Here is a 17,895-nt window from a genome sequence, read left to right on the forward strand (position 1 = left end):
TCAGTTGTTACTCTTAAATTTGGGACTTAGAGGTTAGTTTTTGGTGTGCATATGTGTAAACTTTTCTATATTCAGCAAATATTTTAGAATTAATATGTATTTCTTTTATAATCTGACTTTAGTGTCATTTTAAAATGCAGCTTTACTTAGTAAACTTAATAAAATGTATAATTCTCTTTTAGAACGTAAAGTTCCTTTACAGGTGTTATATTTTTGTAAAAACATCTTTAAGGAGACTGGATAACGTTTTTTGTTTTTCAGTACTGCAATTGTTCTTTTTAAGTTTGATATTTTATTTTAGGACATATTGATGCATTTACTTCAAAGCTTTTTCTGCTAGAAGAAATTACCTCAGAAGAATTAAAAGAAAAACTCTCAGCACTCAAGTAAGAAAGTTTACTTTGTGGTGGGATTTTAAAAACTTGTTAATATGATCACTAATTTTCATTTATCTCTAAATATTGGTTAAATTTAAATCATTTATTTTCAAGACTTTTATACCTTTTATACATTGAGGCTTCCCCTGACCCAGTTTGTGATCCATCTGTATTAATCATCTGCATTTTCCAATTAAATAGAATACCAGTGGTTCCAGTCTTTCTACTTCAGACAGAGAAGGCTAGAGGGAGAGTAGTAGCCCAGCATCTGGGAAGTGCATGAGAGCACACGTCACTCCTTTTCAGGGATGGAGAACAGTACAGTCCTAGACTCTTAGCTCCAAGCTTTCTATTTAGACATCCTGACTTCTAAAAGTTTCCCCTGTGCCACGGATGACTGTACATCAGATTGAAATGAGTTTATTGTGCTCAGGACTCCACGTACCAAAATGCAAAGGAACATAACTTACGAACGTTATCTAATCTGTATGTCACAGCTTTCGAGAAAAGACTGGTGGTAGTATTATCCCCATTTTACATGTGGGGAAGCTGGGCCTTAGAGTGATTTGCTCCAGAGCACACAGCCAAGCTAGAGTGATAACCTTGGTAGTGAAGATGTTGGATTCACCAGTAGGATGAGCACTGTCCTGACTTAGACTGGTTGCAGAGTTCCAGCTTTGGGGCTTGACACAATTTTTGAAGGATTTCAGATTCAGTCTTGAATTCTCTGCTTGTTCTCAAAAATGTCCACTTCTATTATAAGGACTACCTCTTTCGAGGGGTAATTTTTTTTCTTTACATGAATAAAAAATGTTTTCCATGCATTACTCACTGCCTGCCCCACCATTCCCAATGAAACCTATTTTTAAATAAATAGTTGAGGAATGAATTTACGTCTAGAAAAGATACAAAAGAAATATATTTCATTTCCCTTTAACTGTCCTGTCACCACTCAGTAGCTTCTCTGGCATCACACATTTAAAATACCTCTCAGTTACTTTGGAAGCTAATTCACCACCTTCTCTAAAAGGCAAGCTTTTTGCAGATTAGTTCTGCTGAAGACTTCTGAATATTCTTAAAGTTTATAATTTGAATATAAAATTGTGATCTCTTTACATCTGATTCACACAGGTCAAATACTTTATGATTGTGAAGAGAAATCAGGAAATGGCAAAAATTAAGTAAATTTTTAAGTCTTTTAATTTAATCACATTTTTGGCATTCTCTGTTTTCTATTATTTTATGGGTTTTTTTTTTTTTTTTTTTTTTGCTTTGTTAATGAGGGTATTTCTTTCTGAGAAGCCACAATTGTTAAGAATACCTTTTTTTTTTAACATTTAACTTTACATGAATTTCTTCTGTTTAATAGGATTTCAAGTTTATTTAACATCCTCCAACACATTCTAAAGAAATTGAGTAGGTAAGTATTTTTTGGACATTTTGCATTGATATGTATGATTTTCTTGGGTGAAAATTCATAGAAACTTGGAATATATACTATTAGGGGTAGATAAAAAAAAAAAAAACCAGAAATGCAACATTTATTCTATTTTGTCAAGATTTAAATTGTGAAAATATAAATAAAAGGATAATATAATAGTACCCAGCTTACTAGTAAATAAACATTTTTCTGTAAGGCTCTGTTGTATTGGTTTCCTGTTGTCACTGTAACAAATTACCACAAATTTACTGGTTTAAAACAGCACAGACTTACTCTTTTACAGTTATGGAGGTCACAAATCCAAAATCATTTTCACTGGCCTAAACTCATGTCAGCAGAACTGATTCTTTTTGGAGGTTCTAAGGTCATAGTCATATTCCTTGATTTGTGGCCTCTTTCTCCATCTTCAAAGTGCATCATTCACATTTCTGCTTCCTTTGTCACATTGCACCTTAATCACATTTGGAAAGCCATTGAAGGTAACATTCCAAAGTTCTGGAGATTAAGATGTGGATATTCTGGGGACCATTAAGGAGCGTAGCCTAGCTATATTGTTTATATATTCAGGATAAGGAAGCAACATAGAGCTGGTGTTCAAAACTCAGTAAGTCCAGAGAAATCTTAAATATGGATTCCCCACCTGAGTATTTTTATCAGACTGTTTCATTATGTGAACCTTTGCATTCCTGTTATGCCCTTACTAAACATAAACTAAAAAACAATTCAAGAGGCTGAACTAAAAGTGAAAAAATCTCAAACTTCTGAGTCTTCTACTTATTATGCAACTTACTATGTTAGTTTCCTTATTTATAAAATGATGGTGTTGAGTATATTAATTTCATAGGTACTGTTCAGTTCTGTGATTCTGTGGCAGAAATTTTATTTTGTGTACTGTGTTCTTCATGTGAAGCACAGTACTTATACATGATACTTGTCAGATGCTTTTTGAAATTTTATTATTGATATCTTAGTTTGTGTATTCATTTTCTACTGCAGCTATAGCAAATTCCCACAAAATTCATGTTGTAAAACAATACAAATTTATTATCTTTCAATTCTGTTAAATCTAACAGGTCTGCTGGGCTAAAATCAAGGTGTCAGCCAGAGTGATTTTTTTTTTTTTTCTGTAGACTCTGGGTATGATCTCTTTCCTGGACATTTGTGAATTCTAGAGGCCACCTGTATTCCTTGGCTTGTTGACCTCTTCCTTTTTCAAAGTTTCAAAGGCAGGTTGAGACCTCACATCACATTGTTCTGACTTCTTCATAGTTGTATCTCCCCGCTGAGTCCCTTCTGCCTCCCTATTCTACATTGAAGGACTCTGCTGATTACATTGGGCCCACCAACATAATCCAGGAAAATCTTACCATTTTAAAATCAGATTAGAACTTTAATCTTAGTTCTTTAATCTAAGTTCCATCTTAGTTCTGCTTTGCCAGGTAATGTAATATATTCACAGACCCTAGGGTTTAAGGTATAGGCATCTTTGGGAGGTCATTATTCTGCCTACCATGGTTAGTACCCATCCATGTACATTGCACTGTATGGTACTTTGAAGACACTCTTCCTTGAAGTATCCCATTAATGGGAACAGGGCACCTGGGTGGCTCAGTCGGTTAAGCATCCGACATCAGCTCAGGTCATGATCTCATGGCTCATGAGTGTGAGCCCTGCGTCAGGCTCTGTGCTGACAGCTCAGAACGATTCTGTGTCTCTGTTTCTTTCTGCTCCTTCCCTGCTTGCACTCTGTGTCAAAAGTAAACATTAAAAAAATTTTTTTTAATTTCTAAAAAGAAATTAATGGAACATAACTTACCAGGTTTGTAGGCAGATGCATTTAACTAAAGTATGATTAATCCTTATTTTAAATGATATGGGAAATAGCTGATGTTCTAGCACCTTTGAGCTAGAGGAATATAAAATCCCAAGAAAGCACAGGATGTTAATCATAGCCTTTTGGCTCTTTATGTTGATATACTGAATTCCTTAAAGCTTTCTAAGGAGACAAGGAAAATGTAGATTTGTTGTTTGATAGAAGTGATTATTGTAATGGTAGAGAATGATAATTAAGGTTATGGCCTATGGAGTTCAACCCCCTGAGTGTATATCTAAGCCCTGCACTCAGAACTTTGGGCAGATTGTTTAGTGTCTCTAATTTCTATTTAGCTCTAATATGGGGTGAATAATTAAAATTATGCCTTAAAGATTTGTTGTTGAGGATTCAATAGTAAAATGATTTTTAAGCAGTATAATAGCTCATGATAAACATACCTATCAGCTGCTGCTGTTATTTTTATTCTAATAGCACCTCATATTTTGTGATTGTTCCATTTTTTTCCTTCCACTTTCTTTTAAACTATATCATATTCACTTCTATATCTCTTAATCTTTATATTACTGGATACAAAGCAGGTTCTGTGTTTGTTGTGTATGTACACTCCTGAAATGGTTTTCGTTATATGTTATCCATGGATTAGAGAATTAGACTGTTTCCCATTAAATTACCAAACACTTAAAAATTGATTGAGATAACAGTAAAAAGAAAGTAATTATATATCCTGAACTTTGGAATAAAAATTAAAATAATTTACTAAAGGTGGCTTAGTCGGTTAAGCGTCCAACGTCGGCTCAGGTCATGATCTCGCAGTCCATGAGTTCGAGTCCCGCGTCGGGCTCTGTGCTGACAGCTCATAGTCTGGAGCCTGCTTCGGATTCTGTGTCTCCCTCTCTCTCTGCCCCTCCCCCACTCGCTCTCTGTCTCTGCCTCTCAAAAATAAATGTAATAAAAAAATAATTGCCTAAAAATCATGAAAATAGTCAAAAATAAGACTTATTAAAACTTATTTGGTCATAGAAGTGTTTTTAGAGGTGGTATTCCCTTCCCATAATTGTTTTCAATTTTACTAATAGATCATGATTGAGAAAATGCTGTTGAAATTGACACAGTGAGCCAATGAGTTGTATTTCCTTGTATGATTTAGCTTGCAGGAGGGTTCCTACTTGTTGTCTCACGCAGCAGAAGATTCTTCCCTCCTGATCTACAAGACATCTGATGGAAAAGTTACTAGGACAGCCTACAATTTACATAAAACACATTGCAGCCTCCCTGGTGTACCTTCCAGTCTCTCAGTTCCCTGGGTCCCTTTAGATCCCAGTCTGTTACTACCATATCATATCCATCATGGAAGAATACCTTGTACTTTTCCACCTAAATCACTAGGTCCCACACCACAACAAAAGGTAAGATCTTTTTGGCAATTAAATGTTCCATTAGGTTGTTTATCTGTTTCATTGACAGTACAGTATTTTAACATCCTGTCCACATTTGCTACATTAATCACAATATCATTCTGAAAACTATTTTCATAAGAGTAGATAAAGTTTTATGCTTTACTGAGTCCATTTATTATCAGTGGAAGTTTCTACTTTTGTAAGGTTTATAAGTCAACTAAAGAAAATTCTAATAGTTTGTCCAGTGGGAGCATCCACCTAGTTAAATCCCTGTGTCCCTATGAAAAGCAAAGTTTCATTTTTTTCTGATTTTTATTTATTTATACTGTTTGATTTCATTAAATATTTGAGACAGTTTGCAGAAGAATATATATAATAAAATTACGGTGGTACAATTAAAAGTTGATAAGTAGGATATAGAAAAATAGAAAAGCAAGTGTTAGCCATTAGTGAATGCAGCACCTTATTAAATGTAAGCTGAACTGTTAAGGACTAAATTGTGTTTACAAAGTATTGTATAACTCCATATTTATTGAGTTATAATTAACATTACTCTCTTTGTAGAATCCTTCCTAGAAATACCAGTTGAATGACTTTTCCCTGTCTGAAACTTTTGTAAAGCAATGGCTAGAGAAACTCTTCACCATGTCACTCATTCTTTATATCATATAAGATACTCCAGTTTGGGTTTAGTTGTAGGAAGAGTTTTGTTCTGTACAAGTGGATCTGAATGTTCAGGAAGTAAAAACTGAGTGTATTTTCCTTCCCTGCTGCCAAAAATCTTTGAGTCAAAATTATTGTCTGAGTTCCATAATCTTACCAGTATGTGTGTCCTGGAACAGCTATCAGTTACATATTCTATGGATATCTTCTCTCTTTTTTCCCCCCTATGGTATATTAATCTATGTTTTCAAATCCTTTTAGAAATGGCTGGAATGCAAATATTGAGGATCTTTTTATAATTTAGAGTAATGACGTTTATATTTTTCAGTTCTTTACCCTAATGTTACTGTATGGGAAGATCTTTTTAGAAATGAGAACTCCTTGCTCATTCTTAGCTAACTCTGGCCATGAAAACATATAAATATGGTTAACTAGTTGCTATAAGTGAAAGAATGGATAAAGTTAACATTTTAAATCATTTTGTCTACAGTTCTGGTTTGTTATTTCCAGCTTAAATTTCATTTGACTAGTGATTTTTATAACTTCCTAAGGCAAAATTTTCTTCACTAACTTAAATCTAATTGAAAACTACTTTTGAAAGATTTATGTTCTTTCAAGGGTAAAGATTTCCATTTCATTTGGAAATCCTGATTATAGTGTCTCATCTGTGACATACAATTCTGTATGGGGGTGACTTATTCCTTTTTGGTTTAATACTTCAATACGATTCCATATGTTCAGGGTTTGGCCATATAAATACAAAAGTAAACAGTTCACTTATATGTATATGACCGAGCAGTTGCTGGTTTGTATTTTTTAAGACACTTCATGTATTCAGTGCCAAGGACAAACCCTTAGTGAGATTATCTAAGACGCAGCTGTTAGGTCCAGTAGGCAGTTAGATAATTAATGCTTGGTTTGATATGTTTTCAAGTCCTTGAAAGTTTTTGGTCATCTCTTACACATCTCGCTACAATCTAGCTTTATGTCTGGTGGGAATTACCTGACCTTCCTCCCTGACTTCCTCCTAACCAGGCCATGGGAATGGGACTCCAAGTCAAGGTAAACAGACAGGGTTTCTAGCCTTAGCAGCAATAGGAAAACACTAAAGCTTCAGGAAACCTAAGGATGTAACACCCTACATGAAACAAAAATCATCCACATATTTAATGGTGTAAAAACTCATACAACAAATATTCCTGTCTCTGATACAATCCTTTAGTCCCTAGTCCACTTGCAGTTCTCATCTTTGTGTAGTGCCTTAAGTACTAACCCTGAGAGATACCACAGTGGAGTCTATATCTGCCTCTTGCTTCATGGAGAGTGCTTAATAGGAGGATTCCCCTTGTTTCCTCTGCCACTCCTGACTTTTTCCACTTTCAGTACTTTTGCAGAGGCTCTGTGCCCATCTCTTTTCTGTTTCTACAACTTTGGTAATGGATACTCATTAGACACACACACACACACACACAAAATTTCACGATGGAAGTTTGACAATGCTTACTTTCCTCAGCGATATAGCAGATACAATTTAGGGTCATCACTATACTCTTATAGTAAATATCAGCTGAGTGGGGAGTGGTATAGATAATCTGAAAATCACAGCCCTTTTCTAATCAGCGCATTTGAAAAGTTCATCAGATTCGGACAGACACTGGCAGACTCAAATCCCAACTGGAGTTTGTCCTTTCTGGTCATCTGATGGTAAACTAAAAAATACCCCTGAAGAGATAACATACTAGGTTAGGGAAGCTGGAGTCTGATGCATCCTGAGTGAGCCAGTAGCCCGTTAGAGCAATGCTAATAATATGTCTCATATTTAGGAATATGAGTGTGCTTGGAGTAACAATATTACCCATCACCACCAGGTCTGGAATTCACTGGACAAGATGCGAAGATACAAAGGGTGCAAGGTGGCCAGGGAAAATAGAAGCAGAAATGGACAGGTCCTGGGGAGATGGTTTTAGGCTGTATAGCCTTGGCCCTTCTCTGCAAGGCCTGAGTTTCTCCATTACCACTTGTCAAAACTATGTTCTCTTAGTGGCTAAGGAGATGACGGAATTTCCAGATCTCATCTTCAGCAGGACTACAGTTAGCAAGGGATTGTGTGCTAAGAATACGTCTTCTCTCTTCTGTAGGCTGTGTGGACTAGAAAGTGAGGGTGGGCAGCTACTTTTGCTGAAGAGGAGTAGATATTAAGGTAGCACCAGCCCCCACCAAACTTTCTTCCTCCCACTTCCCTTCTTCCTTTTTTCCTCTGTAGCCTCCTTCCAATTTTTTCTTCCCATTTTTCTTTCTTGCAAGAATCTTCTCTTTCAGCTTCTCAAGTTTTCCTTTTTACTTGGGTTCTTTTTTTGCCTTCCTTTTTTCCCCCCACATTTATTTTCCCTCGTTTTCTCTGTAGACTTGGCTATTTTTCTTACTCTTTGTCTCTTTCTCCATTTTACAATTTTTCCCCCTCTTAACCACCTCCGACCTTTTTCTTGTATTTCCTTTCTCTCCTATCGTTTTTTTCATTTCTACCTTTCTCCTGTCCTTTAGTCTTTATTGCAAACACATTGCTCAAAAAGCCTGTCATCCTATCATTTTCTAATTTAACATTTCAGCCTCTTCCAGGTTTAACACACAGAGTAGTTTCTCCCTTCACTTCTCTCCACCTACCCTGATCTATTCCTTCTGTGACTGCATTTGAAAGTTTAGTACTTTACACTGTGTCAAATTAAAGTTTGTTTAGAAGCAGCCAGGTGGCTGGAGATTAAAAATATATAAAGGACTATTTGTAAGGTAATTAGTACATATATAAATAATATGGAGGTGACTGTATATAAATATGTTGTAAACATGTTAAACTATTTGCTTCCTCTCTTAGGTTGGTGGAACAAGAATGCCTACACGCAGCCGCAGGAATCCAGTTTCCATGGAAACCAAAAGTCTGCCTGCTCAGCAAGTTGAAAATGAAGGAGAAGCTCCAAATAAAAGAAAAATAACTTAAGGACTCTGCCATGGAAAATGAAGAAAAACTGGTTTTAACAATGTTCAATTTAGAAAAGTTGGAGGGGGAAATATACCCAGAATATCACTGGACAAGATGAACATTTTTCTTTCAGTGTCCTTGAGAGTTCTTAGAGTGCCTTGAAAAAATATGTTGGCTATGTAAAGGAATGTTTCAGCTAAAATGGAATGTTATACTTTTACCACTTGACGTTTGAAGAGAATCTAGATATGTTTTAACATTATCATGGCAGGGAAACATAGAGGAGAAAAATATTTTTATAGTAGACCTTTTCCAAAAACTGTAAATAGGAAAATCATTTGCTTTTTTTCAAGAGCAATATTTATCATTGTGTGTTATGTTAACAATTTGAATTATATCACCAATCTGTTGAGATTGGCTCAAAAAGCTGAATCTTGGCACTGTCAGAAATAATTTTGAGCAACATAAACCTTGCTTCTGATGCATTGTGACAGTTTTTATATACTATTTTAAAATGATTGTTGCAAGTTAATAAAGTTAATATCTTTAAAAACTTGATGCAATTTTATTGCAGAAGCCAAAAATTAAAAATAAATAACTCCATGCCTCTGAAAAGTCACAAGTTAACAGTTTTCTTGTTGGTCAACCATCAGTTTTTAAAAAAAAAAAACCTTCAAAAAATAAAAAATAAAAAAATAAAAAATAAATAAAACAAACCTTCTGTGGCGTTATAGGTTTGGTGATGAATACCTCTATCTCTTGGCACAAATTTCAGCTGAGTGTTAAAATATGCTACTGAAAGCAGAGATGATCATGTTTTCCAGAAAAATCTCATTATTTCAACTGATAAGGTTAATATGTGATACATCATAAGCTATTTTTTTCTTATCTGTACTGATTAAATTTCCTAAGACCACAGGAGATGAATTTGGAAAAGCTCATCATCCACTGAGGTTACTGTAGCCAATTTGGACTTAAGAAGGAATGGACTTATTTAATTTTTGTATCTTGTTCTTTAATGTGCAGTGAAAGTGTCAGAAATATGTGCACCGTTTGTAAAATACATGTTTTGTAATCCAAAGTTATATCTGCTTTGTTTTTGGAATTTTTAAATGTGTTTTATGCTAGTATAAGAACTAGTTCGAGAAATCTTCTTAACTATTATAAGTAACAGTTGAATATTTTTATTCTCAACTACCAAGTTTTGTTTTGATTTTTATAATCGGTTATAAAATATTTTTTAATGAGTAATTATTAGTAAAATTGTTTTCTGTATTTTAATATGTAACTTCCTCATCCTACCATTCCCCTTTTTTTTTTAATGTTTATTTATTTTTGAGAGAGAAAGAGCACGGGGAAGGGGCAGAGATTTCAAAGCGGGCTTCCTCCACGCTAACAGCCGAGAGCCCAATGTGGAGTTCAAACTCACATATCACAAGATCATAACCTGAGCTGAAGCCAGGTGCTTAACACACTGAGCCCCCCACGCACCCCCTGCCATTCCCTTTTTAAAACATTGAGCTTTTTTTTAATGGACTTGAGCTTTTTTTTTTTTTCAACTTTGTCACATGCTTCCATATCCCAGACATATTTTAGTTGTGAATCATTTGGCAGTGAACTAAGGGAGAGGCAGGGATTCCCTTGGAATTTGCTCTTTTAAAAAAAACTAGACGATGATTTCGTCAGACTTCTAAATACCAGAAAGACTTGGCTTTCAATTTTTAATATTATTTTTTACTTAGTAAAACGGGTGGTCCCACAAGTGATTATTTTGAAATTATCTTAGCCATAAATTTGAGTAACCCTGATAAATATATAAATCCAGCCTTAGTTTTTCATTTGTGCTTAGTCAAGTCTCTTATAGCATGTATTTGATCCTGTTTGTGCCTTTTCCTTGATTTTTAGTACAACCATACCTCCTTTTATTGCACTTTTCTTTGTTGTACTTTGCAGGTAGTACTTTTTTTTTTTTTTCTGTTTTACAAATTGAAGGTTTGTGGCAACCCTGGGTCAAGCAGAGTCAGTGTTGGAAAGAATGCGATGGACCTGGTTTGCTTACACCCATGGTGAAGGTATAATTTATACGTACCTCTTGGAAAACATTTAGTTCAGGAAATGTCTGAGTGTATTTGTGTGTCACACAGTCTTAAGTAGGTCCTCCTTTGTTACTGTCATATTCTTTTTTCACATACCATAGTACTTGTTTATTTGACTTACTGTCTTCTTGAATAGACTACAAGCTGTGTAAGAACAGAAGCATACTTGTTTTGTTCATACTATGTCACAAACACCTAACCTGGTATTTTGTCTTATAGTTTCAGCTTAATAGATAGAAGTTGGATGGATGCCTAAATGAAGGTCTAGGTATCAAGGACAGATTTTATTTTTTCCAGGAGCTCACATTCTGGTGGAGGACATAATACTAAACTATGTGGTAAGTGCTGTGATAAAGTAATATAAAAAAGTCATATAACCTGAACCTGATAATTAAGGCAAGTTGTCTGAGGTGAAGCCTGAGGTGAGTCTTTTCGAAGTGAGAAAGGGTTATAAGGAAAGAATGAAAGATCTTCCACATAAAAAGAAAGAGGCATATGCAAAGGTGAAAGATGGCCAGATTGTAGGCTCTGAACTTGGGATTTGAGAGGAAAAGCTATTGGACAGGGACAGACATGCCATTCCGTGACATTTGAATGTTGTGCCATTTGGGAACTAGTAGTAAATTTAAATAAAAACAACATGAGCAGGTAGTCTTTTGAAAAAGCTTGATGGCATCAGTCTAGAGAATGAAATAGAGGTGGGAAAGACTATAGGGAAAGAGAAAAGTTGAAAAGCTGTGTTACAATAATTGAAAAATGGTAAAGGCCCTGAATTAAAGCAATAAGAGTAGGGCTAGGCTCAAGTGACAGGAGAATAAAATGGTAACTTAGTGAAGCAGTTGGTAGGAAAAGTCAAATACGGTTTCCAGAGAAATCCCAATTTCTCATTTGGGATACTGGGTAAATTGTGATGTTGCTTATTGAGAGGGAGGAGTACAAGTATGGATAGGAGTGGAAAGATTTCAGTTAAAATGTTCATTTCCTTTCATTATTCCTTGGATTCTGGGTTTGGATGCAGTATTGGTTATATATTGCTGCAAAATAAACTACCCCAAATTTAGTTCGAACAACAAACATGTATTAGAGTTTCTGTGGGTCAGGAGATGCAGCTTAGTTGGGTGTCTCTGACTTCAGGTCTTTCATAAAGTTGCAGTCTGGCTGTTGGCTGGGGCTGCAGTGATCTCAAGGTTTGACTGGGGCTGGAGCATCTACTTTCAAAAAGGTGAAGCCCCTGTTCCACTATTTGTCGTCAGGAAGCCTTATCCCCACTGCTTGTACCTCTTCATAGGTCTCCTGGACTATCCTCATGACAGCAGGTGACTTACCCCAGAGTGAGCTATCCAAGAGAAAGAGCAAAGAGGGCACCCAATGTGTTTTTGTCTTAGAAGTCAAATACTATCACATCTGGCATATTCTCCTCATGAGATACAAGTCAGTAAGTGCACACTCAAGCTCCACCTCTTGAAAGGAGGACTATGGAAAGAATTTGTGAACATGTTTTTAACTATCTCAAATGTCGTGAACATTTTAGGGATGCAGAAGAAGAATTCGGTTTGAGGTGGAGAAAAAAGAAAGGACACTGTTTAGTGTCTTATTACCAGTATGTTGAATCTAATAGAGGTAGTTGACATCAAAGAGGGTTGATAATTTGAGTTTTGAACTCAGGAGCCTGATCTCATTAGTACGGATTTGGGAATCGGTATGTCTGTGGTGACTGAGAGAAATAGATAAGGTAACATAGCAGAAATGAGCATCACGAGAGGAGGATCGTGAAAGGAGCCCCAGAGAAAACCATATAACTTCAGTAAAAGAAGTTTCATTAAAGTGGCTAGTATGGAAATCAAGTGCATAAACATTAAGGAATAAGTTGCTGGACAGTTTCGAGGCTGCATGCGGTCTCTGCTATCTCCTCCTGACATTGCCAAACAACCATGTCATCAGAATCAAGCAAAAAACAAGCCCACAGTGATCCAAAGTGATGGAGCTCCATCCGAAAGGAAGCATAACCATTCTGACAAAGAACAGGAAGGTAAATACTAGAGCGAGGAGGCTGAGGCAGACCTGTGGGACCCTGGCAGAGACTGAGCTGTGCAAGTACACACAGGAGTTGTGGAGGCTCATGGCTGAGATCCGGGAGCTGAAGAAGATGAGAAAAAGACTGAGATGGAAGATGAGAAGATCCAGAGCTGTGTGCATTTCATGACTCTGAAGAAGCTTAATCGATCAGCCCATATCAGATTGAAGAAGGCAAGAGATCAGACCCATGAGGCCAAGTAGAAAGTAGATGCCTGTCACGTGCAGCTCCAGAACCTGTTGTATGAGGTGATACACCTGCAGAAAGAAATCACCAAATGTCTGGAGTTTAAGTCGAAGCATTGAAGAAATTGATCTGGTCAGTTTAGAAGAGTTTTATACGGAGGCTCCTCCAGATATTAGCAAGGCTGAAGTCACCATAGGAGACCCTCACCAGCAAACCCTTGCATGTCTGGACTGGGAGCTGCAGCAGAGGAAAAGGCTGACAGAGAAGTACGTAGAGTGCCTGTCCAGCAAGGAGGAGATCTTCAAGGAGACTGAGGTAAAGAAGGGTACCTCAGCAGCCTCCAGGCTTGCCTCAGTAGCATCATGCAGGCTTCCCTCCCAGTGTAAGAGTACCTATTCATACTGTTTGACCAGGCTCACAAGCAATATGAGACAGCTAAACACCTACCATCTCCCCTCTAGATCCTCTTTGTCCAGGCCGCTGCATGTAGGCGGGCCTGTCATAAGACATTGTGGCGATTGAAGGCAGTGTGGACAAAGCCAAGGCTCTGTTTAAGCCTCCTGAAGACTCCTAAGATGATGAGAGTGACTCTGATGCTGAGGAGGAACAGACCACAAAACGCCAGTGGCCCTCACTAGAAGTTCAGTTTGATGACAAGTGCATGGAGATGCTGAAGAGGCACCTGCTGCCTGTCATGCTGGACCTGAAGTGCAAAGATGACAGTGTGCTTCACCTGACTTTCTACTACCTCATGAACCTCAACACCATGACGATTAAAGCCAAAGTGATGACCACCACGGAGCTGATCACCCCATCAGTGCAGGTGACTTTCTGTCTCCTCACTCAGTCCTGAGCTGTTTGTATCCAGGAGATCACAGAAAGAAGACTCCGAATCCAGCCATTCAGTATCAGTTTCAGTGGCATCCTGACTTTGAGAGACTATGTGCTTGACGCATATTTCTGGGTACAGAAGCTAGGTGACCTCCTCTTCCCACAAAGAATAGCCTCAGCACACCGTGATTGCTGAACACTTGCCGAGCACCAGCCACATGGAGACCACCATGAAACTGCTGAAGACTAGGGTGCAGTCCCACCTGGCCCTCCAAAGTTTGCATCCTTGGAACATGGCATTGAACCAGTTACCAGTGGTTGACAGTACCTCTTCCCTGCAAAGGTTGTCTCCTGCCTGGTGAAGTGGGTCACGATTGCCCATGAGGATTACTTGCAGCTACATTTCACCAAGGACATTGTGGAGATGGGACTAGCTGAGGACACCAATCTCTTCTCCTGGCACTCATGGAAAGGGGCACAGCCAAACTCCAGGCTGCCGTGGTGCTAAACACCAGCTACTCCTCCATCCCACCCATTTTCCAGCTCTGTCTGAACTGGAAAGGGGAGAAAAACAGTAGCAATGATGACAACATTCAGGGCATGGAGAGTGAGGTCATCGTGTGCTATAGGAGCTGTGTCCCTCAGTTCAGCCATCAGCTCTTGACCAACCAGCTGCAGTGCCTGTGTGTGCTGCCGGACGTCTACCTGGAGGTGGAGAGCCATGACGACAGTGTGGAAGAGCCCAAGGAATTTCCCCAGGAGATGTGTCTGCGGTTTTTCAGGGGTCCCCACAGGATGAAGCCATTTAAATATAACCAACCTCAAGGATTCTTCACAGCCTGTTGATTCTTCCTGGCCTCTGCCTCTGCTCTCTGCTCTAGCCCACTTGTGGCTCTTGATACTCTCCAAAGACAGGATTTTTATTTATAGCCTATTAAAGTATCACTTGACCAAGTAAATAAATAAACATTAAGGAATAGTAGAAGGTGAGATGGAAACAATGAAGCTCTTCATTGCCAAATGATCACCAAAACTTGGAAATAGTTTCATTAGTTGGATCTTCTTTTGCAACTGCGAAGGAAGTTAACCTGTTCCATTCCATTTCTCCTTGGATTCTGGCTTTGGACATTGTAAACATTTTAGACATATTACAAGGAGGCATGGGTTTAGGGTAGAGAAGGGAAATAACACTTTAGTATTTTTTTATGAACACACTAAATCCGAAGTGTCTCACTAATTCGCATACTAAGATGTTTGTTATATGTTACAGGTACATGGTACCTTTTTAATCAAACCGTAAGAGTGTTTGATATCAACTGTGTTTTCAGCACAGAGCCTGCTTTGGGTCCTTCCTCTCCATGTTCCTCCCCTGCTTACACTCTCTCTCGTTAAAATAAGGCACACTGCATTAAAAAAAAAAAAAAAGGCATAAAAAAGTATTTGATATCAAGATTTGTTGAGATTGTTACTGGGATGTATGTAGAAATAAAGGAGATGTATCTCAATGATCCATTCTCACCATGTTACTTTGGCTAATGTCTAAACTTATCAAGGTATGTAGGGGCAGACACACAAAGCATCTATCTGGGGATTGGATCTGAGCTGCCAAGAAAAAGTTACTGAAGGAGTTGAGGCCCAGATGTCCATTTCTAGGATGAGAGGCTTAGATTGCCTCATCAAATAGGAAGATTCAAACAGTACAGGGTTTGCCTTGGCATACACGTTGGCTTTCAATATATGAGCTATTGTTAGAAAGGGATCAAGTAAGGAGCTATTGCTGTCCATGCATAGAGTAGCCTGGTTAATTCTCTAAGGAACGGGAGGAAAAGCCACAGTGTGAATTAATCAGTGTTTTGAAAGTGAAGAAACCTAAAGAGTCTGTGATTAGTAGGTTGAATTCCTCCTTCCCTTTTCTTGAGCATCTGCATTTCTTGGAGGGGGAGGGGGAATCTTTTCTCCAGCCCCTATCCTAGGTTTGGCTTACCCAGAAATGTACAGCACAGGAGAGTATATGCATGTTAATCATAAGAATCATACTGCAGTAAGGCAGTGCTACACTGATGCCAGGGATTGCGGCTACCCCAAGCCCTGCTTTAATGCAACATCCGCTCTAGCCAGCTTTTACCAACACACAGATTAGCCATCTAGTCCCTGCCTGCATGCTTTTGCACGTAAAGCTCTACCTGCTTGGATTTATTATCACCAATTGGAAGTTTCATTAGAGTGGCTAGTCAGTGGGAAATCAGGTTTATAAACATTAAGGACTAACTAGAAGGTGAGGTGGAACAATGAAATTCTTCATTGCCAATTGATCAGCAAAACTTGGAAATGATTTGATGATGCTTTTTTGAGCATCTATTGGGGGTAGTACATTATGCCAATTTCTTGGGATTTAAAGATAAATAAGATTGGTTTTTTTGGTCTTAAGGGTAGTATCTAATCTTGTTGGAGAGATAGATGTGTGCAATTAGCTGTAATACAGAGCAGAATTTAGCACAGTAGTGCATAGGAATAAGAAAAGGGGGTGCTTGACAATAAGAGAAGCTCATGATAGAAATGACCTTGATATTTGGTTTGAAAGACAAGTAAAATATTAATATGGACAAAAAAGGAAGCAGAAGGGCACCTGGGTGGCTCAGTCAGTTGAGCATCCGCTTTGGCTTGGGTCATGATCTAACAGTTCATGAGTTCGAGCCCCACATGGGGCTCTCTGCTGTCAGCACAGAGCCTGCTTCAGATCCTCTGTCCCCCTCTCTCTCTGCCCCTCCCCCATTTGCGCTCTTGCCCTCTCTCTCTCTCTCTCTCTCTCTCAAAAATAAAAAATAAAATGAAAAAGGAAGCAAAACATTACATCATGAGTAAAAATCATGAAAAGTGCTGATTTTCAAGAATAGCAAATATGCTCATGTGACAAGCATGAGGGGGAAAGAAGATAAATGGGAGATGAAGTGGAAGAGGTAAGTTAGAGCCTGAGTGTGGAGAGTATTATTATTCCCAGATAGTTTGATTTGATTCCAAAAGCAGTGAGGAGATGTTGAAGGCTTTTTGAGCAAGATGACATCAATTTTAGGATACTTACAATATAAAGAATTATTTAGAGAGAGGAAAGACAGGAGGTGGAAACTCTGTGAATTAGCAAGTGGATGGAAAAGGTGTAGATTGGGAAGTCATTTAGTTAGCAGCTGTCAGATTTGACCCTATCCCCCAAATGAATGTTCACCTCATATAATATAGTCACAAGTAGGTAATAGACACTAGGTGTTGGGAATACAAAGATGAATTAAAGGTCATGGCACATGAAATAGCTTGTGTGTGTGGAATTAGGAAATGAAAGTTTCAAAGACAACTGAAATTTTTAGCCTGAGTGCTGCCACTGACTTAAATGAAGATACCAGAGGAAGAAGGTGGATTTGGCAAAAAGACAACTAGTTATGTTTTCAACCAAATGTCAGCAGTACAATTAAGGTGATGTCCTATGGAACCTGTAAACTCAAAATGTGGGTCTACAACTTAGGGGGGGAGAAGTATCACTTTTGGGCTGATAAACCAGGAAATTGGGGCTGGCATGTCTGGGACCATGCTGGCCTTTTCTTTCTTTTCTTTCCCCCACTTCCTCTTTACTAGGGCGAAGAAACTGGGAGTTTGGTTATATACTAGATTAACTGAGCTAATAAATACACTGAGAATCATGGAGAAGGGGAAGGCAAGAATCAACCCTGTAGTATTGGACTGGAATTGGAAGTATCAGAATGAATCCATGGTACTTAATATACAGAGAGAGTGGGAGAAACAGATATAGCTGTGTGTGTGTGTGTGTGTGTATGAATACATAGTTTCTAACTCTGCTGATAGAGCCTAGAAGCAATAATACTCTAGAAGCAATGAACACACTTAGTGCCCAGATCTTGGTTTCTAAATTCTCTTCTTCACTAAAAGAAATCAAAGCTCCTTGGAGAAATTATTAATTCCAAGACTGAGCAGGGAGAATACAAGATGAACCTGGAGCATCATCTTGCACCAGA

The 17,895-nt window shown here is 38.0% G+C and overlaps 1 protein-coding gene and 1 pseudogene across 5 annotated transcripts in view; both read left to right on the forward strand.

Moving 5' to 3' along the window:
- ICE2 (interactor of little elongation complex ELL subunit 2) overlaps positions 1 to 9,845 on the forward strand; it is a 64,772-nt gene extending 54,927 nt beyond the window's left edge. For 4 of the 5 annotated variants that reach the window (XM_042941855.1, XM_042941854.1, XM_042941857.1 and 1 more), the window contains 4 exons: positions 302 to 386; positions 1,747 to 1,797; positions 4,800 to 5,058; positions 8,582 to 9,845. In XM_042941855.1, coding sequence (XP_042797789.1) covers positions 302 to 386; positions 1,747 to 1,797; positions 4,800 to 5,058; positions 8,582 to 8,704 — 518 coding nt within the window. In that variant the 3' untranslated portion in view covers positions 8,705 to 9,845. Of the gene's footprint in view, positions 1 to 301; positions 387 to 1,508; positions 1,550 to 1,746; positions 1,798 to 4,799; positions 5,059 to 8,581 lie in introns of those variants that run through there. The other variant, XM_042941859.1, reaches the window with a different exon arrangement.
- Positions 9,846 to 11,952: 2,107 nt separating this feature from the next.
- LOC122221177 lies at positions 11,953 to 15,435 on the forward strand (annotated as a pseudogene).
- Positions 15,436 to 17,895: the final 2,460 nt, after the last annotated feature.

The sequence above is a fragment of the Panthera leo genome, chromosome B3 (genome assembly GCF_018350215.1).
Source record: "Panthera leo isolate Ple1 chromosome B3, P.leo_Ple1_pat1.1, whole genome shotgun sequence".
In the NCBI taxonomy this organism is placed as follows: Eukaryota; Metazoa; Chordata; class Mammalia; order Carnivora; family Felidae; genus Panthera; species Panthera leo.